Raw genomic sequence first — 25354 nt, 5'->3', positions numbered from 1 at the left:
TAGTCTAGAGATGAAGTCTAACGAGGTGTTGTAGACTATCAGTTATCAGTTCTACGAATGCCTTGTTTGTAGTTTTATTATAGTGACTAATATCTGTATAATCAATAAAGAACTACAACTCACTAAGACATTCCTATCTAATTTCTTTCATATTCTCATATTGAGGCACAACGTAAGTAGCGTTCACAAAATAGTTATGTAATCAGAGACATACCTGAATGTTTTGAAGACCTCGTACGTAATATTTTAACACATTTAAGAATTTTTTATTCTTTTAATGACATTTTAAGGCCCAAGGAAACTCTGACTTAGAGTGAAGCCGATCATGTTAAAAACTTCTAAAAGCATGAGATGGGAGATACTAGCGTTTGCCCAGCTGGTAGTGTAGGTAATGGTATGTTGAATGAAGAATAAAAAGCTCCCTGTTATATGAGAAAGAGCATTGTGCCTTGTTTCTGTGTGTGGACATTACAGCTTGTACGGCACTCGTAGCCTCTGTTTTTGGCAGAATCCACCTCATTATCTAAATAGAGCCGGCCCTTGTCCTCATTGAGCGAAGCAGCTACGCATGGCAGTGCACTCTGTGTTGAATGACAGCTCGCAGGGAGAACAGGCTGACACACTCTTGCTGATCAGGTTCATATGACCTTCCCGGAACGTATTGACTAATCTGATTATGGTATTGCCTGCCATATGTCAGACAATAATATAAGTAAGGAATTTAGGAAGGGTGGGGTAAAGGGAAACGCGAGAGCGAGCGTGGGAGACGCTAATGGTAAAAGCCTGACAACAGTTTCTCCTAAAGCGGCTATAAAAAATATGAAATGACATGATATGTAACGTAAGTGGAGGCAATTGTAGTAAGAAGCCTACAGACTGTTTTCACCCGAGGCTGCAGGTCGTCTCTGCTCTACAGAGCTTTACAGCCTCTTTCAACTCACTGTTTTGATTTTCACACCCACAGTTGTGCTGCTTTGACTCTGGCTGCTCTCAGCACTGTTTACAGCTGCAGCAGGCAGCTAAAAGAAGATACAAGAACTCACTGTACACCAGCTGCCCCGCACCAAGCAGCGAACGCACACAACTGGTGACTCACTGTAGTCATTTCCACATACGAGGGGATGTCCATGTTGTGTTCACAGATTCCTTATACCGAAGGTTTAAAATTTCTTGTTTGATTGTGCAGTTTTGAGAGGATGTTGACTACCTGATGATTATACGGGGAACAAAAATGCTGATAGAAAGAGAAAGCAATGACATTACTCAGTGTTAATATCATAAACTTATAAAGATGGAAGACATGACTCGTCTCTCCAAAAGTGAAGCCAATGCCCCCCACCTGGGGGTTGGCTGTAGTATAGGTCATTAATCCAGCCTCCTCCATGTTAGTGGATGGGACGTAAATGTTTTTACTTTGTTTCAGAATGTGGCCTTTCAGTTTGAGACCTGGTCCTTCGTGCTCAGATTTTGCTTTCACTCAGAAACCCGTACTCTCCTGCTTGCCATAGACCTGCTCTGCTTGTGCGCCTCTACTCAGATATTCTGTTGCATATTCCCGGCACTCCAGCTTCAGCTCTTCTCCTCGCACTCGACGCTGCTTCTGTGTGCCCAAGAAATGGATGGTCTCGGATTTCTCCTCTGCTCAGATCGTGATACATGAACCAAACTAAAAAGTCTAAGTATACGTCGAATTTTATCAAAGATGGTTTCTATCATTTTAGGTAGTTTTTACAACAATTATGTTTTTTTAAGTGCAAATTTTTCCGGTGAGTTTGGTTTTAATGGGTTACTTGATACTTGACAGCTGAGATTGACTGATTGGTTGAGCGCAAGATGGCAGTGTTGCTATGCAGGATGTTTTGGCTTCATTTCTGGATAGTGGGAAGTGGTGGAGATGCGTTGTCCATCTTTATATCCAGTCTATGGTGAACACACACAAATCCAACACACTTTTATGCATAAGGTGTCCTGTTACACAAACTGCAGTGCAGGAGGATTAGCACATGAAGAGAATTTGTTTAAAATGACCGTCTGCATAAGCACAAGCTCATTAATAGGCACTGAGCTTCAATAGGAGAGCGGAGATTAAAGAGCCCGGATGATAATTAGTTCGACATTTGAAGGGCCGAGCTTCAAGCTGACCCACTTAGCCCCTTTTTGGCTGGACACTGTGATGTTCATTTATCTGTGTTAACATCTGAAGTGTGTTCAATTATCAAGCAGCAAAATGGCGATCTCGTAAACAGCTCGGATGCAGCAGAACTGACGGAGGCTTTCTGTTTAAGATTAAAGGCACCACTCTGAAGACTGTGCAGCACGAAGCATGTGGAAAGCATGACGTAGGCAACAATGTGAGCAGATCTTCTTTCATACAGATCGCATATGTGTTATCCATCCCATCTAGTTAATATCTATACCGCCTAACCTTTAAGGGTCGTGGCGGGGCTGGAGAATATTGCAGCTGACATTAGGCAAGAGGACAGGACAGGTCGCCAATGTATCTTAGGGCCAGCGTATAGAGACAAGCAACTATTCAAACTCACATTTACAATTACAATTAACAATTTAAGCCCTGCTCAGACCTGGTATTAACATTCGTCCTGAAAGATCCGAAAAACAAGTGGACACCGTTAAGTAAGTGTGTTCACATCTGACATTAAAATGCATCCTGAATGTGTCTCAGGTGACCACTTATACTTAATACCAGGTCTGAACAAGGTCTCCAATCTGCGTACTAAGTACTCTGCAGCTGTGAATATCTTTGGGTCCGCATGTAGGTCTCCGTCCTGACCATAGACTGTATATAAAAAGGTCCTCACTGGATGGATGTGTGGGCTCGGCCCGGAGAGGTGTCGGCCGCTGGTTGGCTCATGTTTAACACCCTGCCATTTAAATTCTCCTGGTTTTTGCCAGCGCCCATTTATGTAACGTTTTCGTATAATATGAAACTGCGTTTGTGAGTAGTATGCAGTGGTAAATGTGTAAATAGGATTAGTCACCTTCATTGTACATAACACAGAGACTGTGGGGCTGAAGTTAAATTTTCTTTTGAATTCTTTTCTCTTGTTTATTGTTAGTTTAGGGAGTCAGGGTTCAATGAATGTCTTTTGGTTTGTTCTGCTTCACTTAGATCTAGGTAGCACCTGTTTTGTTTTGACCTTGGTTCACCCTGAGGTGTGTTTGTTTTCCGGTCACTATCACTTTCTACTGTCACAAGTATTAGTAATAATTCATTGCACAATATTGATGATCTGGTGTTGTGATTTTGGTTTTTGGGACCGGGGCAGGAAACTCCATTAGTGATAATATGTTGCGCTCCTACCCCCGTAGATGGGAGTGTAACATTATTAATGTGTGTGAATGCCAACGTGTGTGAGGAACAACGTCACTTCAGTGGGAATTGATACAAATTATTTCCGCATGAGTAAAGCTGGGTTCTTCATTCCCTTTTTCACCAGTTAGCTCGGCACAACACAGCTCAGCACTCCTCCCTCCTCCCTCTAAAAGCTGCTGCTGCTGCTGCTGCTGCTGAGCGCTGCTGACTTGTGCTGCTTGGGCGAGCACCATAGTCTATGATGTAATGATTCAAAACACTCTGGGGCTTCCTTTAAAAAAAATGCAGCATTGTTCTGAAAATAGGGATTAAACTATCTACATTTTCCACAGTCTTTAAGTGAATTACATAATCAATGGGAGGCCATCTGTTTGCCGCTGCAAGTAGAGATTGAATGACACCGACTGAAAGGGTTGATTAACCACGTAACAGAGGTACCTAATGCAATAATAATAATAATAATAAGGCCTAAAGCATCAAATTGAATTGTGCAGCTTGGAGAGATTCCAGTGAAGGTGTATAAACTTTAAACCAACACAGAAAACCTCTTCTACTGAAACGTATAAGCTCACACAGTGGGCACTGATGAAAAGTCACAGGGGCACTGCTGATCTAAGCTTGTGACATTATTGTGGCTTTGCAAAGATTATGTATGTTGCGAGAGTTTAAATCCATTTATTCTGTCATCGTTAGATTATAAAAAAGGGGAAAGGAGTCCCGCAGATAAGGACCTTCTAATCCTTATTTTCTCCCCCGCCTTGTGCCGCCTGGGTCCGTGATCCTTTGTCAGCTTCCTGTGAAAGAGGTTAGGATGTGGGGTTTTTAAGGGGAGGGACAGCAGATCCCTCCGAGTCCAAATTGGCAATGCTTCAGTTAACACCATGCTCACGAGAACCCTGGTCAGTTCAAACTCTGTGTCAACTTTGATCTGAGACACTCCACTCCTAATCTCTGCCTTTTCCCTCCCGCGGCACTGAGAGCGTTAAAACGGATCATCGGCCAAACTATTCTCAGGCCCCGCTTGCCCCTTGTTCAACTCCGCTGGATAGTTTTTAATTTGTGGTCATATGTCAAAGCCAGGACGAGAAACCAGCAGTTAAATCCTAACAGAGACGCTTTGTAAAACAGTGCCTTTCTGTTGATTTAGCTTGTGGTGGAGTGACAAAAAGTGAAACTCCTTGTGCAGAAATAGTTTGTCAGTTGTGTTGCACACAAATTGCTGGAGCTTTTCAACAAAAACCTCAGGCGCACACACACTGACACACACACCCACACAGACACATGAATCTCTCTCAAAGCATATTGCTCTGTTCTTTGAAATACAGCTCCAGCAGTTCCGGAGCGAGGGCACATTCTGACAACCGTTTCATGCTCCTGTCTGAGACGATAAAACAGCCAGGACGTCAACATTAACATCAAGGCATGAATCAGTGTGTTCAAAGTGCTGTTGGAGTTGGAGAGGCGGGATTTCTCATAACTCACCTGTTGTTGTGGAGTTGCTGGAGGAATTCCACTTGGAGGTGCTCGGCCTCCTGCTGAGGTTCAGGTCCAGGCGGGTGATGGTGCGCTTGTTGCCGTTCTTGTCGATGACCTCTGTGAAGATTTTGGACTCGTCAATGTTGCTGGAGCCTTCGCGGGCCGGGTCCACGTCCTTGTCCGACAGCAGCACGATACGGTGGTTGAGCTGTGGGCTCGCCTGCTTACAGGGCAGAGGGGACAGGACTGGGGACATGCTCTGGAGGCTGTTTGAGGCGGGGAAAGAGGTGTTGAAGACCCCGGCGAGAGACGCAGAAGATGGGCTCTTGATGCGGGATTTGGCTGAGGGTGAAGGGTTGGTTGTATTGGACAGGGGCAACCATAGCCCCTCAGACTGCTTGTTACCTGTCGTTTCTCTACCAACCCCAGCCAGGTGGGCTCCATTTGTCCCTCTCCACTCTGCGGACCCTTCCCTCTCTGGGCTCGTATGGCTAACATGGTGCACCCTCCCCTCCACATCCTGCACTTTAGCCACCACCCTGACCCCTATATTCCTCTGATTGATGTTGCCACAGAGCTGCTGAGCGGACCCGACTGCTGATGCATTCTCAGATAACGTCTCCACCGGAGAGTCAAACCTCTTAATTGGTCGAAGGTTGCTCCCACTTTCCCGTCGGGTCAGTCCCTCCATCAGGCTGCAATAAGACGACTCGAAACCCAGCTCGCTGTCGTATTCCGAGAAGTCGCTGCAGAAATACATGTCGGGGTCAAATGTCCGGTTGTCCTCCATGAAGTCCCAGCCCTCACGGCCGATCTGGAAGGGTTCCTCCATTGGCAGGATGGGATTACTGACTGCACTTACATAGGAGCCGGTGGCTGGGCTGTCAGACACATGGACGGTGGCTGGAATACCTGGGATCGGCTCCACTACTGAGGCTGCAGATACGGCCACACCATTCTGGGCGCCTGAAGTCCCACTTATAACTTTCTTCTTTATCTTACTGTTCAGGAAATCCTCCGCACTGTCGAGCTTCTTGCTTCCAAACTTTTTCAGCTTCTTGCTCTTGGACGTGGCTCTCTTATGCTCCGGAGACACAGCGTGAGAATAGTTGCTGCTGCTGCTGCTGAGAACCTGACTTCCAACGTGAGCTTCCTGACCCTCCATGTAATCCTGTAATTTCCCATCCTGGTTACCCATCCTGACCTTGTTGGCGCAGTCCCGACACAGCGATAAGAGAACCGCCAGCAACTGGTGGTGCTCCGCCGCCAGCCAGCAGAGCTCTGCAACAACCTCCTTTGTTGCCTGCTGAGAGTTGAGGAGTTCTCCCGAGGTATAGGAAGACTGGCCTCTTTGTTTGGACGCCGCAAGATCCTCCTTTCCCCAGTCATGGCCATTGCCGGCGCTTTCTGAATGAGGGGCAAGGCTCTTGTACTTGAAGCTCAGGGCCCGCCTCTTGGGGTTATACAGGCTGATGTTGCTGAGCTCACGGATGGGCGCATACAGGATCAAGACGGTGTGTGTGCCCTCCATGACGGGAGCCATGTTGATCACTCAAGCGGTCCAAAGTAAGTGGTCAGTCCCCCGACAGAGTGACTGGGCTCGGACTGCAGAGGAGGATTTCTGGCCATTCATCACTTGGCCTGTCAAGATGCTGTCAGAGAGAAAGTAGCATGCAGCGATAAATCAGACTTAACAGATACAGGATGTCTAAACAACATGTTATGGACATTTCGTGAGCCCTAATGCCAGACTTTTTATATTTCTCTTTGATTTCAAGTCGAACCGGGCAATTAAACAATATCAATCATTATCGCAATATTATTTTCCTCAATATCAATATTACAAAATTGCAATATATATTCTTTACCCAAGCACAGTGATTAGGTATAACAGATGATGATCTAACTAAGAGTTGTTGTTTTGCTGTGCATGTGTTTGTCATTTTCTGCCCATAAAGAAGAGCTTAAAGCCACAACTTTCACTCATGAGCAAAAATCAGTCTTTAAACTTAAAAGAAATAATAATGTGACATTTATCTTAAGAATCATCAATATTGACAGATGAAAAATGTTATCTGGCCATAATTTTTGGCCATATCGCCCAACCCTAAAGTATGATATTAACAATTTCTCACATCTAGGGCCCTTACTACCTGGATGCCAATGTAGAGATTTAAAAACACAAACTGCTCCTCTCACATCATAAAAAGCAAAAATAAAACCGACTCTATTATTCACCTAACGTCCTTGACCTTATATCATCTACACATCCCTCTCCTGCATTTGTTGTATAAGCACATACAACACTTCATCAACATTTCAGAAGTCTGCAGCATGAATCCTGCCACTCACACGAACACATACACACACAAACGGTGACGACACACGCAGGGCCCCGTGCATGCAGGGGCTGCCATGTTTACAAGCAAAGCAGACACACACCATTTCTACTTGTGATCCAAACGATTCCCTCACCGTCTCTGCACTGTTTACATGACAACACACACACACACACACACACACACACTGCTGTGACGATGATCCTCTGAGCCTGTCACCTTGCAACCACCACTACGTTTGACAGTGTTAAGATGGCAGCACAACTAACACTAAAACAGGCTTTTTAAGGTTACAGCTGCAACACTACAAGTAAGATCGACACATATTTAGCTGAATTTATTATGATTCAAAGTCAATGCATTCAAAATAAACTCCGCATCAGCCTCAGGTTGAGGTTTTTATACTTAGTAAGTATGTCACAGAGCATTGCACCTGCAGCAGGTATCACACAGCAGCAGCTCGTCAAACACAAACAGTGACTTACCCTCCTCGGTTTAGTGAACACGGCAGATATCCCCCCCTTCGCATCTCTGAGCTGCTGCTGCAGAAACACCGCTGCTTCTCTCACTGGGCTCCTCCGCCCTGATGGACGGGAGGCCGGACCAATGGGAGCGTCCACCGCCGGCTCCCTGCTCCCTGATTGGCTCTGCGTTATCCATCCACGTCCCGCATTGGGAGTGAGTGCAGCTGCAGCCTGGCAGGTGGGCCATGTGATAAGGGGATGTGTGTGTGTTGTGTGTGTGTGTGGAGCAGGAAATGGATGGTAATCAGGTTCAAGTGGAGTTTGTTTGCATTTGCATTTGTTTGCATCATCACAGAGGATGATATGAGAGTTTAGAGGTAAGAGAGCGTCACACTACACCTCCTGCTCCATGAAGGCCCAGGTGAATCCATCTGTTACCGAGCAGAGACACCTAGAGGCTGACATGAGCACTGCTGCTTCACTACACTAACATTTTCCAATTCATAACAGTTACATTTTATGACCCAGGTATACTAGTATTTAAAGGAACAGTAGGGGATTCATTTATATATATATATAATGCCACAATGAATTCATTCGTTTCTGTAGCAGCTGCAATAACTTCAGAGCCTACTGAAAATGTAGAGGTTGAGTGTGTAAGATCTAGGTGAAAGGGATCTACTGGCAGAAATTGAATACAAAATAATCCTAGTGATGTTTTCACCAGTTTGTTTCATCTAAATTGTATAAATTGTTGTTTTAGAATGAGCCTTTTATGTATAAATACTTTATATTTACATATGTAGAGGGTCGTCTCTACAGAGGCCGCCATGTTTTTAACAGTAGCCCAGACTGGACAAACTAAACACCCTTTGAGTTTGTATGAGAACTGAAGGTTACCACAGGTTCTCTTTCATGTTTGGAAGGGGAGGCGAGGTGAAGGGTAATCAGCTGCAACATGCAACTTCACCACTAGATGTCACTACATTCTACACACTGAACATTTAAAAGAAAAGGAAACAGAAAAAGTAATACATGGACACACGTTTTGTGTGCAAGTATATAGACTTTAATTTCAATTAAATCTGGTTGAAATTCAGGCTTGGAAATAAGATTAACATTTAAAAGTTGGAGACCCTACATGACCATTTATGAACTCAGGAATGCAAGAATGACTCACTTACTTTCACCTCCATGGGGCCAAATTCCACATTCATGTAGACCTATAGTGCTTAAAGGATAATCAGTTGATTTGTTTGTAATTCAATCCTAATAACAATGAAACACTGTGGGCATCGTGATCTGTGGAGTTTGTCATTAGTCAGAAACACCAAGGAAACAATCTTGAGATGGATCTTCCATAATTTTGAAACATCAAAACTCTTTCTGAAGAGACTGCGATAAATACGGATCAGGAAATGAATGAAGTTAAAAAGGAAGGAGGCGAACAAGGCATTATGGGAGGAAACATGCAGATAGGCTCAGAGCAGGTCCTTGCAGGTCACAGGACCTACGCTAGAGGGCAGCATCGCATCACCACCAGAGATGTGTTCCATTCAAGCATTAACCAGTAAGGTCCAATGTGACTTTAGGAAATCAGTGGTTACAGGTCACTTATGACTGTTTTGTCCACGAGAAAAGTCCAAGTCTTACTTTTATTCTGTTAAGGTATAATTGAGTTGAATCACATTTAATTAAGTTATCTAAAGGTATGTAACCCAATAAAAATAAATCCGTAAATTGATTATAAATAATACGAATCAGAAATCAGAAAGCCTTTACTGTCACTGTAAGTGCTGCACACAGAAGCAAACACCTGAACAGAACACCCGATGAATAATATGGTATAAATAACTACATGGAATTAAGGTATAAACGTAAATATGCTGTGATGTGTAGTTTTGACCTGGTATTGCTTATGAATGATGGTAGATGCATTGCTAATAAAAATTCAGTCAGGAGGTTGCAATGGGTTCTTCAGCTTTTTGAATTGGTTGTATTCATGAGGTGAAGCGTAAACAGCAAATGTTCTCATTGAGATCTTCAGAAGCAGCGATGCATCATAGCAACACAGATCTGGGAATGTGGTGGACTTGTGTTGATGCTTTCAAATGTTTCGCTCAATAAACCAATATTCGCTGTCTCCTACGTTGACAGTGACACGCTCCGTGGCAACGGATGTGTGTGGCAGTGGCGGCTGAGCGGCAGGGAGCTGGCCGTGGTGCTGATCTGCCACAGCACCGAGCCGGTAACGTGACGTGAATGTGCAGCTGTGAGAGGAGACGTGGCTGTGAGCACAGGACGGATCCGCCATCCCTCCGCTCCCTGCTTCTGTTTAACCCGCTAATGTTTGAATATTGCCGCGGCCCCCGGTTGCAATTAACGAGGTCTGCCGGTGACGTGGCAGATAAAGACCCCGCTGCTGTATCTCGGCTTCACGACACCGTCCCCCAGCTCGCTCCAGCCCACCGATGCTGCTGCTGACACACACTGCTCCTCCTCCTCCTCCTCCTCCTCCTGCTGCTCCTGCTCCTCCTGCTCCGGGCGGTGCGCGGCGGCCTCAGTGAAACACACACATGCTGCGGTCGTGTGCCCGCTGTGTATGGTCCGCGGATTAGCTATATGCTAGTATCGATAGGTGAGAGGAGCCAGCGGAGGCTTCCCGAGCGTGAGCAGGCTCCTGTGCGGCCATGGCTGAAGGTGGAGAGGGAGAGGATGAGATCCAGTTCCTCCGGACTGTGAGTACATTTCCTGCCTGTTTGCACTTGAAGCACTGCCGCTCCGGTGATGTGGAGAAATGTGTAGCTCTCGCTCCTCTGTATCGCTGCCCATCGTTTGTCTCGCTCCTCTGGTGTTATTCCATCGCATCCCCTCTGATAACCTGGCGTCTTGTTGCACATCTTAGAGGCGTTGATAGTGCCCCCGTTGTTTTGCGCATCGCTCCCCGACAGCTATTGTCTTCCCTGCAGTCTCTGTCTCAAGAAGTTGACAGCACTATTTCTCCTGCCGTGCAAAACTTACATATGCACCTTCCTGCGCCCTCTCGGTTACAAGTTGTAGTGTGATTTCACTTATAATCCCTGAAATACTCAGGGTTGATCTACAAGGCTGAATTGTTCTTGTATTATCACTTCAGTGTCTGTGAGGAGGAAGGCAGTTCTGAACCAGTGTGCTTGCTGTGCATTCAAACGTGCCAGTCTGGCAGTGTTGGCTGCACGTCCAGACAGTCGCCCCAGGGTTCCTGTGCAGCAGCAAATATCTATGCAAATGAACATTTTGTAATAAATGCAGTCTCGATGCACCCTGATGTCTTACTTGTTGGACGTAACCGCAGTTTAGACTCTACAATAAACTACCTGCGACTCTAGTGCCACACACTGCAATGAAAACATTTGCCACTTAGTACTAATGAATTCTTTCAGTTGAGAAGATGAGTGTCGGGGCTCGGACGTATCTGGCAGCGCGTGAACTTGTTTTCTGCCGCTGACAAAGATAGATGGTGACATGATCGGCTCATCTATGGTGAAATGCATCGAGAGATGTGTCATGTCTGAAAATACACTCTGATCTGGTTGATGAAGGAGCGGAGGGCTGGAGGTCTTCCAGATAGACCCCCGAGACAGTAGGAGGTGTTTGGTCGCACATATCTGTGGACCTGCTGCTTGTGGTTTACCTTTATTAAGCTGCTCACACATGCACAACTGGCTGTATCATAGAGGTATTTGTATTCTCATGTAAATCATTGTCATATTTATTGAATTTATTCCCATTATTGTCAGAGATTAATTGAGAGGCTTCAGGACAGATTTTACAAAGTACAAATAACAGTGTCAAAATGTCAAAAGAGATCCAGGCAGACAGTGTACGTCCATGACTCTGCCCTCAAGTGACAGCGTCTCGACTAAGTCTGTGTTTGCTCTGTGCTGAAAGGCTCTCTTATCTCCGGGGAAGGCGGCGATCTTTAAAAAAAATGAGCCCTTCCTTTCACCTCCTCCCATGTGGCAGAATCTGCAACCTTTAAACCACAGCACACAGAGGTCACGGCATCAGCATGGCTGCCGCTCCAAAGGAGAGCTGACATTTCATCTTACACCTTCACACCGCACCTCTTCTCTGGGCTCGAATGGAAAAACCACCAATCTGCAATTAGAATCAGGATTTTTGTTTTTGTAAGAGTCGTGTTGTTGTTTTTCTGCTTGCTTGACTGCTTTGGTCCTATTAGTTGGGTTCATGGCAACAACAGTTTTTCCCTCCAGATGTGACAATGGGAGGAAAAGTGAGATGGCATTGAATAATAGGAAACTACTGTTGCTTTAAAAAGGGCTTTGCAGCTTGTTGCATCTCCTTAAATCGGGAAACAGCTGACGGGCTGAATGGTGTTGGGATGTAGGCAGGCTCAGTGTTCGTGTGTGTGTGTGTGTGTGTGTGTGTGTGTGTGTGTGTGTGTGTGTGTGTGTGTGTGTGTGTGTGTGTGTGTGTGTGTGTGTGTGTGTGTGTGTGTGTGTGTGTGTGTGTGTAATGAATGCAAATGCAGAGCTGTAGCTGTGTGGTGCAGTCAGGCTGCACCAGACGTGCCACAGCAGAGCACAGTGCAGAAATTATTCATCAGTCCAAGCGAGGCACAGCTGAACTAGTCTGTGTAGAATAACCGAGCACACACGCACACGAGTATGTACAGTACATGCCCACACATGCTATAGAGATACATATTTATCTTGAGTACATGACTAAATTCAGTCCTGCAGAAACAAATGCTCAGATTAGATTCGCATATGCCTTTTCCAACACACACACACACACACACACACACACACACACTTACATTGGCTCTAACCCTGCCTTTACATTGTATGACTTGATGGCAACAGTGTGCTGAGATATGTAAGGGGCTATATTTCTCGCTGGCATCCAAAATGTTAGTGGAGTCAAGGAGCTTGATGAAGCAGTTCACAAACGGCCTTCTCTCTAACAACACAAAGTAATTTCCCTGGAGTGGGAGCAGAAATGATCCCTGCCGGACTGCTGCTGCTGCCTATAAACCCAAACTCTGTGGGAGGAAGGGAGAGGAGGAGTGGGGCATGGCGAGGGTATCTCAGTTGTGGGTAATTTGATGTTACAGGAAGAGGAACGGTGCTGATTGTGAGTCTCTGAGAAAAGCTTTCCCCCCCTCCCCAAACTGCTGTTTAATGTCAATAGGAGCAAGAGGCTGCGCAGAGTTTATTAAGGCTGCATATTCTCCAGGAACTTTATTCGTCGTGTTTGGCAAATCTCCTCAGATGCACCAGCTCCAGGAGCAGTAGCTTCATAATAAGCAGCATAGTGAATTAAAATATCAGCTTCTGGTTTTATGGCTCGGGTAGTTTGTTAAATGAAGTGCGTGACCACGATGCGCCAAGCAATCGCAGAGGAAGAGCAAGGCAGAGGAAGAACAAGAGGGAATCGTAAAAAGAAAGTTTTGTTCCTGTGTCATTCTGGTTTTTCTTTTAATTCATGCACCAATCCCGACAGAACGCCTCTTATCAGTGCAAACATGACACAGCATGCGGCGTGATCATCCGCGCACGAACACACGCGCACAACTGTTGCCCCCCCCCCCCAGGTGAATATCAAATCCCGGGGATCTATTAGCAGGTTGAGTGGGAGTAGCGACCTTGAAAAGGCCAGACTAGGGCTGTGACTAATGCACTGTGGCAGCACTCGGCTTGTTTATGTGAAGGCATCGGTCTCACTTTGCATCCGGGCGTTCACTGTCAATGCGGCATGCACGGGAAGAAGTAGTGCAATGAGCCAAAACAAGCGGGCAAAAAGAGAAAAGGTACCACAACAGAAAAAAATCTGAAACAAAACAAAAGCGAAAGAGAGTGAAGCGATAAAGGATCCTTTTTTCCCGGGCTGTGCCGTGTGTGTCCCCGTGGCGTCAGTGCCAGAGCTCGCTGCCTCCTCACCCACTCGAGTCTCTGAACGCCCTGCTGGGTCGCTCTCTCTCTTTCATTCCCCTGTTGCCGTTCCTCTTGTCTGCTCTGTACGTCTCTTTTTCGGCTTTCACTTTCATCCCGTTTCCCATTTCGCTGCCTCACTTCTTCCTGCTTTTAACTTTCATCTCCTAATCTTTCAGCTCTCCTCTTCCTGTGCGTCCTCTTTTTCCACATATTCATTGTGATCTCTGCCTTGGCTCTGCATGTTGTGTGTATCTATGTGCTGAATAGGCAGGAAGATCCTGGGAAGGCAGGGGCTCTATCTCACAGCTCCATGTTGCCCCAGAGGCAACGACAGTTGTCCTTGATCTGCAGCGAGCAGTCAGATATAAATTATCTTTACTGTAGCGACTGCAGGGATCTTTAATTAGGCCGTTTTACTTAAGCAGAGTGCACGTGGAACACGTTTTCAAGGTTTTTGCTGACCTTTCATCACAAGTAGTTTCTCAGTGTCATATATCCATCACGATTCCAGCTCCACAAGTATTCCGGACGTGCTGTCATATCTGGCTCCTCCTGTTTTCTCTGTCACTTGCCCTGCGTATAATTATTAGCGATTACCATGAAATTATTCCCACTGAGGGGAATTCAGTTCGGCACATCGCTGCATTCTGCTTGACACTAAGGAGGGGAGCTTTAATGTTATTATGATGAGGTCTGCTGTCATTTCATGGTTGGATTAAAAAAGTAATAGCTCAGTTTCATTAGCAGCCAAAAGGCGTTTTGAGTGTAATGTTGCAGATCACAGCGCAGAGATCCACTCTGCAAATAGATATGTAAAGACGAGATTTCGTGAAAACAAGAATTTTTCTTCTAATGATGCGAATTCTGACTGCCACGTTCTTTTTGCATATATTTTTACCCAATGCTACTGAATATGTTATGAGATTCAGAAAAGTGATGCTGAGTGTGACTGCTTCTTTTTCCTATATAATTCATTTATTTCTGACCAGGGATAAAACGGTTACTGGTTTCATGTTAATCCTGGTAAAATTATAGATGGTTAGTTGTACAGTTTCAATCTTTACTTTTATTACTGTGGTGATTTGGTTGATGCAGCATCAACCACAGTAAAAAAGTTCAAACATGGAAGGACAAGTGCATGGGCACTGACAGCAGAGGAGCTTCTAACGAGCTCTGGCCAAGACTCGCATCTTCTAGCATTCACTGTTGCCAAATTGCATGTGTTTAAAGATGCAAGGGGCGGCTGTGGCTCAGAGGTTAGAGCGCTCGTCCTCTAACCAGAAGGTCGGCGGTCCGATCCTAGTCTTCCTCATTCTGCATGCCGAAGTGTCCTTGGGCAAGATACCGAGCCCTAAATTGCCCCTTCTCATAGAGAAAAGTGCTGCACATTCTTAGAAAAGTTGCATTTCAGCGACTCAAAGTGCAAAGTTACGTCATCACGTATGAGGCGTATTGATCAAACAGATACTCTCCCTTTCTGCGTGGCACATAACCTATATCCTCACTGCCATATTGATTCACCTCATATCTACCATTAGCATCACCTGAGACTCATTCACAATCCTCAGTTTTGCACTTTCTGAGCCTCACCTTGCAGGAAAGTATGTTGGCGTGAGGTTTGAAGTGGAAGTGTTGATCAGCACAAGGCTGTTTCTCTTGTGTTGCATGATGAAAATGGACAGATTAGATAGGCCCGTGATGCAGAGTGAATGAAGCCAGCAGGCCTGCCCGGAGACAATCCGGTGTAAAGCTGCTGTAATGAGATATTGATCGTGCCACCAAATGAAGAAATTTCCCCAGTAATGTCGGTGGCATGCAGTAAGCGGGCCTGATTGATCTGGTGTTTCGGAGCATGAATATTTAACAAGGCAGCGTATGAAGCGCCTTCCTCCGAACCAAGACCCTGTTGTTATTTTCTCTTGGTTCTGAAGACCTCTGTCACATCAGCCATTCATGTTCTCAGCTACAGTGTCAGAGGGTGGAAAGCCCTGATATGACTGCACCGACTAATGTGGACTCATCCAAAGTGCTGCTGGGCTCCCAGGATGCACTTCTATCGTTTGTTGCTTTGCAGAAGTTTAGTGCTGCAGCTATTGATTTTAATTATTAATGAACATGTCTATAAATTTCTTTTAATCAAATGAACACTTCTGTTAAATGTTAACAATGATCGCAAATACCCGTCGCAAAATGACCTGAGGCCAAAGCTTGGTCTTTTAGTTGCCTTCTTGACCTCGCCACTAACCCGGTCACAGTTCAGTTTATGTTGACCTCAGATTAAAGCAGCAAATCCTCAAACATGGGAGCTGAAATATTTTGTACTTTAAATTGAAAACTAACATCAACACTTAACAGATGATTTTCTATATTTTCAGTTAATACATATATAATGGTCAAAGGTCAAGGTTATGCTGGGCTCTCAACACATGTTTTGGCCTCTTGAACTTGATATCACAAGTCTGCCTGTAGGGAATTTCTTAAGATTTTTTTACCAGTTGTCACTTGGAGTCAAAGATGAACTGATTAGATTTCAGAGGTCAAAGGTCGCAGGATTTGCATAAACACTGAAACTGCTCTGGTTGGGGGAAGCATACAGCCACAGTGCAGTATTTCCAGTTTTTCATGGAGCCAACATCTAAATGATTTTATTGTTAAAGGATATTACTGGATCCTCATTCTCTTAATAAAATATACTTTATATAGTATATTCTACCTGTAGTCTAGTGTATAGTGTTAGCTATAGCATTTACTTATCCTGTACATTTGTTTGTACATCTGAATGAAAAAATTAAGCAGAATTACCGCAGTCAGCTGACTAGTTAAAATGATACATTAGTTTTGTCATTTCAGAATCTCAAACATATCTATGATTAAATAACACCTTATGAAAACTCATCAGAACTATCTGTTCAAATGTAATGTTTTTTTTTTTACAAACCTCCCTGGTTGTTGTCTAAGTGTTTTGCAAGTTGTTCTTCACTGCAGGAATAAAACATCCTTTCTCCCCTGATCAGTTGCCCGTAATGTCCCACCTAATTTAGAGGGACAATTATTTTTCCCTTATCTTCACAAATACCACAGATGCTGATGAGTCACAGCCCTTTCTGCTTTTCTGTAACCTCTTTTGTGCTCTTTGGCCACCTGCCGATATCCACAGTTGGCTGCCTGGGACCCGACAACAATGCAGTGTAATCAATCCTGCAAGCTCCACTGACAGCATACAGAAAATGTATAAACCTGAGATTGTTGCACACCAATGCTGTTAGTTCCAAACACTTAAACCCCACCACCATTTTGGTATATGCTACCAGTGGCCTGTGCAAAAAGTACACACACACACACACACACACACACACACACACACACATTCATGTATCCTAGCCCTCCTGCTTTGGTTCTGCTCACCATTTTACTTTCTCCTCTTCATCTTGTTTAAATTTATAACCTAAAATCACTTGAGCACCATAAGTGCACACTTGCCTGAGTCTCCTCAGCCATCAGTGACTGTTAGCTGCTGCCTCCTCCATAGCTAGCAGGGCCATTTCTCATCTCACATCTCTATCTGCTTCTCTTTGCCACTGCTTCTTGGCAGTTGGTGCTGGCTCAAACATGAAAGGTTACATTTCTAAATATGCTACGGTACTACAAAAAAGCTGTGGCTATAGAAAATCTGTGCAATCCACAAATTTGTACTGGCACCTTCTTTTCTCATCTTTTCCTCTAAAATGATCACAGCGGTTGGGTGCATGTAGATAAATCAAATCTTGCATTGCTGGTATTTTAGTTGTAGTTTACCTGAGTGATGTTACATCCCCTGATCAAATTACCTGGCTTCCACCTTACAGACTGCAGACACATCTGCAAGGTACCACTTTTTGGCTGGACCCACCACTGTCCAGTGCTATAGCTCCAAATGTCCGTATCTAAGTGACTGATAGGCATGAGTTCATGGTGGAGTGGATCCATCCATTGATCCATCAAGTGCCACACAACTGACTGAAGTATTAGTCGGCCAACTGAGTTTTGGGACTTTCCCAATTGGTTTTATTACCTCATCAGGGGGACATTTGCAGACAGTGTTGCCAAGGCAGCACATCTGTCACTACATTGACTTGCCTTTTTCTCCCCTTTAGCAAATGTTTTCCTAAAAAGCACCCATCAACAAATCTAGGGACTTTCTGGACAAACCTCAGCTACTTCCTGTAGAAGACAGTCACCCGCCATGCAAGCGACAGGCACACCTTTCACTGTGTCTACTCTGGTCAGTGATTGGCAGAAAGGTGGAGCGGCAGTTTGTTATCCAGATGGAGCCAAAATCTGCCTTTACACAAGCACTGAATAATTGAGGAGCTGTTTGTGCTTGTGTGAGCGCAAATATCAAAATCAAGTTGAACCGGGCAACAAATGAACTCTACCCAGCAAGTCCCCACATGCAGAGTCTATGTATTGTTTTTGAATTGACAAGGTCATTGTCTGGAGAATTCACAGTGAGCGAGTGAGTGTGTTAACTTAATATTTCCAGTAGGTGCGAACACGTCTCACATAGACAATCCCTGGTTGCGTGTTGCATGTCTGAAAGGACAAAGACTCTGGATGATAATGTCTGGACACTGAGATGAGATGTGTAAACGGCTAAAATATGAAAGATATTCTTTCACTTCTAACTTTCTCACTGAGTGATCATTTGGCATATACATACACACAGAAAATACAGCATAGTCATCATCTCAAGTTAAGTGTGTGTTCATTTTATTAGATGACATTGCAGTTATAAAATCAAGATGTAAGCAGTGCAGAGCAGGATGGCTTGGAAGTGACTGCTGGTTAATATGTAGTTTTCTGTAGTTTCAATCACTATTTCATACTTGTTCTGTAGTTTATTTTTCTCATTAGCAATCCAAAACATGTAAATTTAAACAACTTTAACAGGGAATTCAACGGTATTAAAATACTGTATGTGAGCACAAAGATTGGGAGAGAGGAAAACAGCTAATGGGCTGAAACTAGTTGACACCTGGCAGGAGGCAAACTTTACCAGATGTCCTTGTTGCTCGGTGAACTCTTTAATTGTGAAGTTTCCCAGCGAGATGTTTGCTGAAGGAATGGATGTTTTCTCAAGTGTCCATTGCAGAGTGTAGCAAAGCCAGGAGACAAATTAGCAAGGGTTAGTGTAAAGAGTGGAAGCGAGGGGAATAAGCCAACCTCTGTCCGATGGTTTAAAAGAGATAAATGTCGTGTTTTCTTTTAACCGTTTCCCCTTGCTCATTGTTTTTGTGCTAAGCTAACCGACTTATGTGCCTGGCTCTATATTGAACTGACAAATATGGCGCTAATAGCAGTCTTCTTGTCTAACTCTTGGCTGGAAAGCAAAAGAGTATATTTAGGTTGGTAAAGCAGAAGAACAATAAAAAGACAACACAATGCTAGAAGGAAAGGTGCTTGTTGTGGTTCTACCTTTGTTTTCTCAATCGTTTGATGCATCACGAAAAAGCGGAATGGGACGCACGGCATCAATTATATCCTCCTCCACAGTTTTCTGCCATCTTACCCAATAGAAACCAATGAGTCGCCTTTTTTATAATTAGCTGCAAGAATGCTGCCAAATTCATTAAAGGAGAAGAAGTTTGGCTCATTTAACCTGCTCTTCACACAGGGCCTGCTGTGCAACCAGCATTGCTACAATTTCCCTACTTGTGCAACTAACAGCCCTTTTTACCATAGAAACAATGACAGTGTTTCATTTCACCATGGATAAGAATCATTAAAACTCTTACTGCTTTTGTTTTTTGCGCTACATAACAGCAGCTCTGGTATGTCTGCCGTAATTATGTCCGATGTTCTTTCTCCTTACTGTCTGTGCCCCTAATAAGTCATTTGAAGTAGTGTTTACTGCTGCAATCTGCTGCTGTCAGAGCTAACTTTACAGTGTCTTTCTAAGCAAAGCTTGACAGTCTTCTGGAAATGCAATGCCAGATCATTATGCTGCGGGCAAGATACTCCCAGTGCCACCAGTGCATGTTAGTGACTCACCTGAGAGTGGGTAATTGAGTATTTTGCAGGATCTTCACACATAGATGCATCTGCTGCCACAACAACTGTTGTGTCAGGAAAATGCAGTGATGTTTCCCCCCAGGTGCCAAAGTCTCAGCCTTTTCATCTGATATTGACAACGGTGGCGTTTCCCATCTCATAAAAGATTCATACCTCTTTAACAACCTCTGCGTCGCGCCACGCCAGCACCGATGAGGAGATATCACCCTCTTTATTGGGCCTTGTTGCTGCAGAGTCAACGATGTGTGTTACAAAGAAATGCACTGTGCTGTCTTGCCGGCAAGACAAGGAAATTCGTAGGTTGTTTGTACAGCTAAGTTAACTACACATTTTATCATTAGTGCGTAACATCTCTGGATTTGAAGAGCATTCTCTGCTAAACTAGCATTATGCTCTAACTTTTTGGTGGCTTTCTACTTTCTTCAGGTACTCTGCAGTGCTTCAATAGAGAAACGCTGTGTCTAGCCCTGCAGGCGGGGAACCATACAGAGATGGTGGAGCACTTTTTGCCCCTCTGAGTGGCTGAGTACCTCTGCAGCAGTACTCAGTTTTCCTCAGCCCCCAGTAACACTCCCTCCTAACTTAGAGAAGTGTTACTTTGGCACTATAGCCAAGGAGCTGACACTTCAAAAGTACCTCACCATGCTCGTAATGGCCTCTTTCTGAAATGTATGGCAAATCAGAGTGCTGCGGGTTGATATTTGATGCAGTAAAAATTGCCCCACAAGCGGCTGTTTTTTCGACTCTGCGGCCCGATGAGGGGCGATGTCTGTTTTTCAGCATCACAGCCCCTTCTTTTTCCCACCTGCTTTTTTCCATGGCATGTTGCTCTGGGTGATATTTCCCTAAATCTTGACAATCGTGAGATTAGTCAAACTGTCTCTGTTTGCCTTCTCCTCTCTTCTGTGATCCCTTTCCCTGTGTCTTTGTTGTGTTTGAGCTTTGACACCACAACCCTTCACCTGGGCAACCTCACCAGTCCCTGAACAAATAGAGTTTGACACAGCAGTGCCTCAGCTGTAGCTCCGTCTCAGCTCTCTGTTCTGTGCTGGGGGCCTGACACAGCTACACTTGCAAGCATGTGGATCAGCGCTATGAAGAAGCATAGTCAGGTCAGGCCTTAAAGGACAATGGATATTTTTATCCCAGGGAAGCTGACACTGTGATCACCATTATTGCATATACAGGGAATAATACTGTTACGCTGCTGAGGGCTTTGCAGTGCAGAATACAATTTAATTTGTAAACAACTAAACTAGTTTTATCATTAAACAGTGTCTTTCTTGACAAAAGCAAAGGGATGTGGGGATTGGAATCTGTTGAATTTACATCTTAGCTTATTATAAAGACTTAGGTCCACAGGGGGAAACAGCTATAGCCTGGTGCTGTTAAAAGGTAAAAATGTAACCTGCGACCCTTGAAGTAGCTACTAACAATAAGATAATTCCAATGTAACTGTCTTGGTTTTTGCAGATTAAAGAAATGAGATGAAATGTACTAGCTACTGCTAGCAGCCGGTTGGCTCAGCATAGCACAGAGTCTTGAAGGAGGAAGAAACCAAATGTAAAACAAAAGTCACTGCCCCTAGTTCATGCTGAGGTAAGCTAACTAGCTGCCGTCTATAGCTTCATATATTTACTATGTAGACATGAAGGTAGTATCAATCAAACTCTTCCAGCTCTCTGTAAGAAAGCACACAAGCATATTTCCCCAGTGGCTGCTAAACATAGTTTTATATAACCAACAATACAGCATCCTCCCGGCTGTGGCATCTGAAATACCTGCAATCACTGCTCCCTTTGGTATTCTAGGTCACTCTGTTTCCACTTTCTTGACCTGAAAGCAAAGTGCAATCTCCATCCCGACACAGCTTGGGTCTATCTGTAGCGTCACACTGTTGAAATACTGAGTCAACATTCATGCTTCACTTCCTGGATGCAGGACAATTGCAAATGCACCTGTTAGTGCTGCTCTCCCTCTGGACCTCCAAGAAGAATCTTGCCCTGAAAAAACACCGCATATTGCTCGTCAGAGATTAGAAGCAGCCAGTTTTACCCTTCTCTGTGTTCCGCCGCAAGAAGTCTCAATCCCCTGGAAATGAGGCTACTCTGCAACGAGGTAGCATCGTTTGTTCCTTCTGTTTCCTGGAGCAAGCCCCAGCTATAGTGCTGTCTCACATTGCCCCAGAGCATCCCCCACTAGGAATCATTTAGTTATGAGAAACAATGTCCTACCAGCCCATTCTTCTCCCTTAATAATAGTTTCATCTGGTCTGAAAGCAGTTAGGAACAACACAGTGGTGCTGCATCCCTGTGTTTTTCCATTTTGTTCAATAACCTGGACAGTGGAAGCACGGAAGAGATGAAAATGCTTACTTAGCCTGTCACATTAAAGCCACCGCTGGCGATGCAAAGCAGTGCTGCAAGGTGCAATAAAAGACTATAGAGCCTCCCTCCTCTGCTTCCTCTCTACTGAGACCTGGGAGGGGTTTGATCTGCCTGCAGGGCTCCATTAGTAACACTTGTTTTTGGGGCTGGATGGCCTCGGACCAGCCCTACAGCCCCGAATGTCCATGAGTGAGTATGTGAAGGAGTAGTAAAGTTGAGTTTGTAAGTTACACCATTGATCAGACGAGTGTTGCATGACTGACTGAAGATACACCATTGATCGCTGACTTTTGGAAGTTTCCCCATTGGCCGTTGCGCTTTTCTTTATGAAAGAGAAACCTCACATCCTCACAGCTACTCCTTTCAGTCCCCCTTTCTCATCTCAAAACGGAACAAGGCAGAGGAGTGTCTCTGGTTGTCCAGGAGCTCCGGAACAGTCTCCTGTTTCACATTAGGATAATAGTAAGATATCCTAATAAGTTTAAATCTAATCTAAAGTGCTATCTTTTTAATCTTGCTTTTAATTCAGCCTGAGTTTTGTCTCATGATTCTGTTAGTGTCTCGAATCTTCTGTTATATTGTATTTGCACTTTTTATCCATACTTGTATTGCTTTACTTTGCCATAATTGCCACATTTTTGACAAACGTTGCGTACTAGTTTCAATAGAATAGAGTTACCATTATTGCCCTGCAAACATGGGACACATTTCCCTCTGCGAGTTCTCACAGAGCGGTAGAGAGACAGCAGTTTGTTGTCCAGACGGAGACTGTGTGATGTGCGACGGACGAAGGCTGCTATTACACATGCCCTGCAACCCTGAACCTTTCTAAATATTACTCTGGAATAACATGCGTCCATGCAAATGTCCAAATCAGTCGAAGTCTGTGTAACATCCCATTGAGCTAACGCACACTAGGGAGAATATAAATAGGATGTGACAATGCCATTAATATGTTAATTAGAATTTAGCACTTCCATCTTCACTTTTGCACATCTATGTTGTCAATCTAACTTTCTCCTCAGTCGGCCTGTAGCAGCCCTCATTCTTCGGGGACTGCTTTTCTCTTCTTTGTAACATCTATGCTCTAATATGCATACATATACATATATATATCCTCTTAACAGACACACATTCTGTCACTTAAGATGCAGTCGTTTTTCACCCCAAGCTATTTGGCTCACAACGAGCACCATACCTGTCCAATCTTTAAGATGGATTTCCTCGCTCCGTGCGGCTGCTGCTCTTCACGGCTGTGGCTGTGTGAGGGTATGGTGATTGGGTAATTAGATCGCCTTCAGTGATTAGACAGCCAAGGTCTAAAGTGCAATATGTGTTGCAGTCAACAACCTGAGAGGATCCAATATTGATGGGACTATTGAACCACCACAGATTAGATCATTTTACCTGTGATTGTTTCGCATTTCCTATATTTATTCATTCTTGCAAAGAAAAAAAGGGACAAAACTGTAGTTCAGCTAGTGTCTTGCAGATGTAGGTGTAGAGATGGTTGGTTCATGTACAAATAGAAAATGTCTTTGACGATTCTCCAAGCGTATTGCATTCATGCTAGAGCAGTCCAGGATGCAGCTGCATGCATTTCGCTGCCACAGACACCGTTCAATACCAAGCTGTAAAGCTGTCATACTCCCCGGCCCGAGCAAAGCCTTTAAAGGAGGCGGGGAAGTTTAGAGGATGTCGAGATTCATTGATGATGTCACCCTGCCCTGGGGGTTTTAATGATGTGTATGTGAGTTCCTTGTGCTCTCTACAGCTCTGTTTGTCTTTTCTTTCTGTTCTCTCTCCCTCTGTGTCTCCGTTGGTCTGTATGTGCAGTGGGAGCAGCATGTTCAGCAGTTTCCCTCAAGATGAGCATTAGCACGTCCATTTACACAGCAACACTGAGTCATGGGAACAAATCATTTCTCTCCTCTGGTACAACTTCCTTTCAAACCCCAGTGTGTGAGAGCATTAAAGCTACAAGTCTGTGAATCACTGCAACAGTAAAGTCAGAGAAGAGCCTGTGTAATCCCCAGCAGAATATTCTGGAGCAGTCATATTACACAGCCTCGCAGAAAGGTATTGGCATGGGGCCTTGTTTGGGGACATCCGACCATGGTGTCATTGCAGTTTCTTGCACTGGACACAGACTGCCATAAAATTGAAGGGGCTTCTCAATTGGCGTTGTTGACCAACTAAATCAGCCATTCTCGGGGGGCCCCATCTTAGCTCGGGGCCCCAGGCAGTAGCCTGCTTTGCCCAGCCTGATGCGATGCCCCTGAACATTAGCAATGTCTCATGCAGCTTAAAGTGCTAAATTGTTTGCAAGGATACACCTGTGGTGCCATCCAGTCAAAAGGTATCAACTCAGTAAACAGGAAGCAACTAGTGTCACAAGTTTGTAGCATAACTGCCACAACTAAGTTCAAAGCAACCTAACACTTGGATTCTGATGAGACATGTACGGTTCTCCTGACACTATAGGATGGATGTACTGTGGGAAAAGATGGCAGGAAAGATTTTTGGTGGAACCCAACACTTTTGTCCATAATTACTCCTGGAAATAGTTTTCAGTCTGATAACTGGTGTTGATAGAGAATTTAAATCCCATTGATTTGTCTGAAGTGACAAAAGCACTTGAGTATGAGTAGGTGTGTATGTGTGTTAGTACATTGCATGTGTGCAGCCTCTGCTGTTTTTCATTGAGCCATACCTGATAAGTGAAAGTTCATGAGGTTGTTTGTTCAAATGTTTTTATAAAGGAGTTTGTGTTGAAGTAAATGGAGTTTATTGTTTTTGCTTTTAGCCGTGGTATCATATTGGTTATCGAGAATCGTGGAAATTTCATGGTATCAGTATCACTACTACATTTTTGGTATCGTGCCATGCCCTATGTTTTAGCAGTGCGTCATTATAGACTGCAGTCTCCTCTCCTCACCTACTAATAGGCCTGGGAAACACCTGGTCTTTTTCTGCACCTTCCCTGTGTGAGAGGATAAAGACAAGGTGGGAGCTGCTGCCCAGCTGTATTTCGTCCTGCAGTGCCCGACCATCTGTATCAATCTGTCCAGAACAAAGTCTCAGTGTGTGAGCCAGCCTCTGTACAGTGCATGACTGGCAGCAGGCCCCTGGTTATGATGGAGACTTATTACCTGCTACATTGTAGAACAGTGTCACATGGGGACACAGGCAAGTGGAGGCAAGTGCTGTGGTCTGCTGCATTTGGCTTTGTTACTCTATCTTCTCCTTTCCTGTAATATTATTTCCTATTCTGTCCTATCCTAAGCTTCCCTTTCCAATCTTACCCTACCCCAGCCCCCTTACCCATCCTTTACTACCCATGCCTTTCTTTTCCTTTCCTTTC

At 44.5% G+C, this 25354-nt stretch overlaps 2 protein-coding genes across 2 annotated transcripts in view; one reads left to right on the top strand and one right to left on the bottom strand.

Moving 5' to 3' along the window:
• The window catches only part of LOC118116763 (formin-like), a 55005-nt gene extending 47273 nt beyond the window's left edge, over window positions 1-7732 (bottom strand). The window contains exons 1-2 of the mRNA XM_035168602.2: window positions 7635-7732; window positions 4817-6462 (exon numbers count right to left, since the gene is read on the bottom strand). Of these exons, the coding sequence (XP_035024493.2) occupies window positions 4817-6353 (1537 nt within the window). The 5' untranslated portion in view covers window positions 6354-6462; window positions 7635-7732. The remainder of the gene's footprint in view (window positions 1-4816; window positions 6463-7634) is intronic.
• A 2113-nt stretch (window positions 7733-9845) lies between these two features.
• The window catches only part of LOC118116418 (ryanodine receptor 3), a 114094-nt gene continuing 98585 nt past the window's right edge, over window positions 9846-25354 (top strand). The window contains exon 1 of the mRNA XM_047341642.1: window positions 9846-10351. Coding sequence (XP_047197598.1) covers window positions 10304-10351 — 48 coding nt within the window. The 5' untranslated portion in view covers window positions 9846-10303. The remainder of the gene's footprint in view (window positions 10352-25354) is intronic.

This window comes from Hippoglossus stenolepis, chromosome 10, assembly GCF_022539355.2.
Source record: "Hippoglossus stenolepis isolate QCI-W04-F060 chromosome 10, HSTE1.2, whole genome shotgun sequence".
Lineage (NCBI taxonomy): Eukaryota > Metazoa > Chordata > Actinopteri > Pleuronectiformes > Pleuronectidae > Hippoglossus > Hippoglossus stenolepis.
The sequence above is the reverse complement of the archived record's forward strand: the minus strand, read 5'-3'. Positions and strand labels throughout refer to the sequence as shown.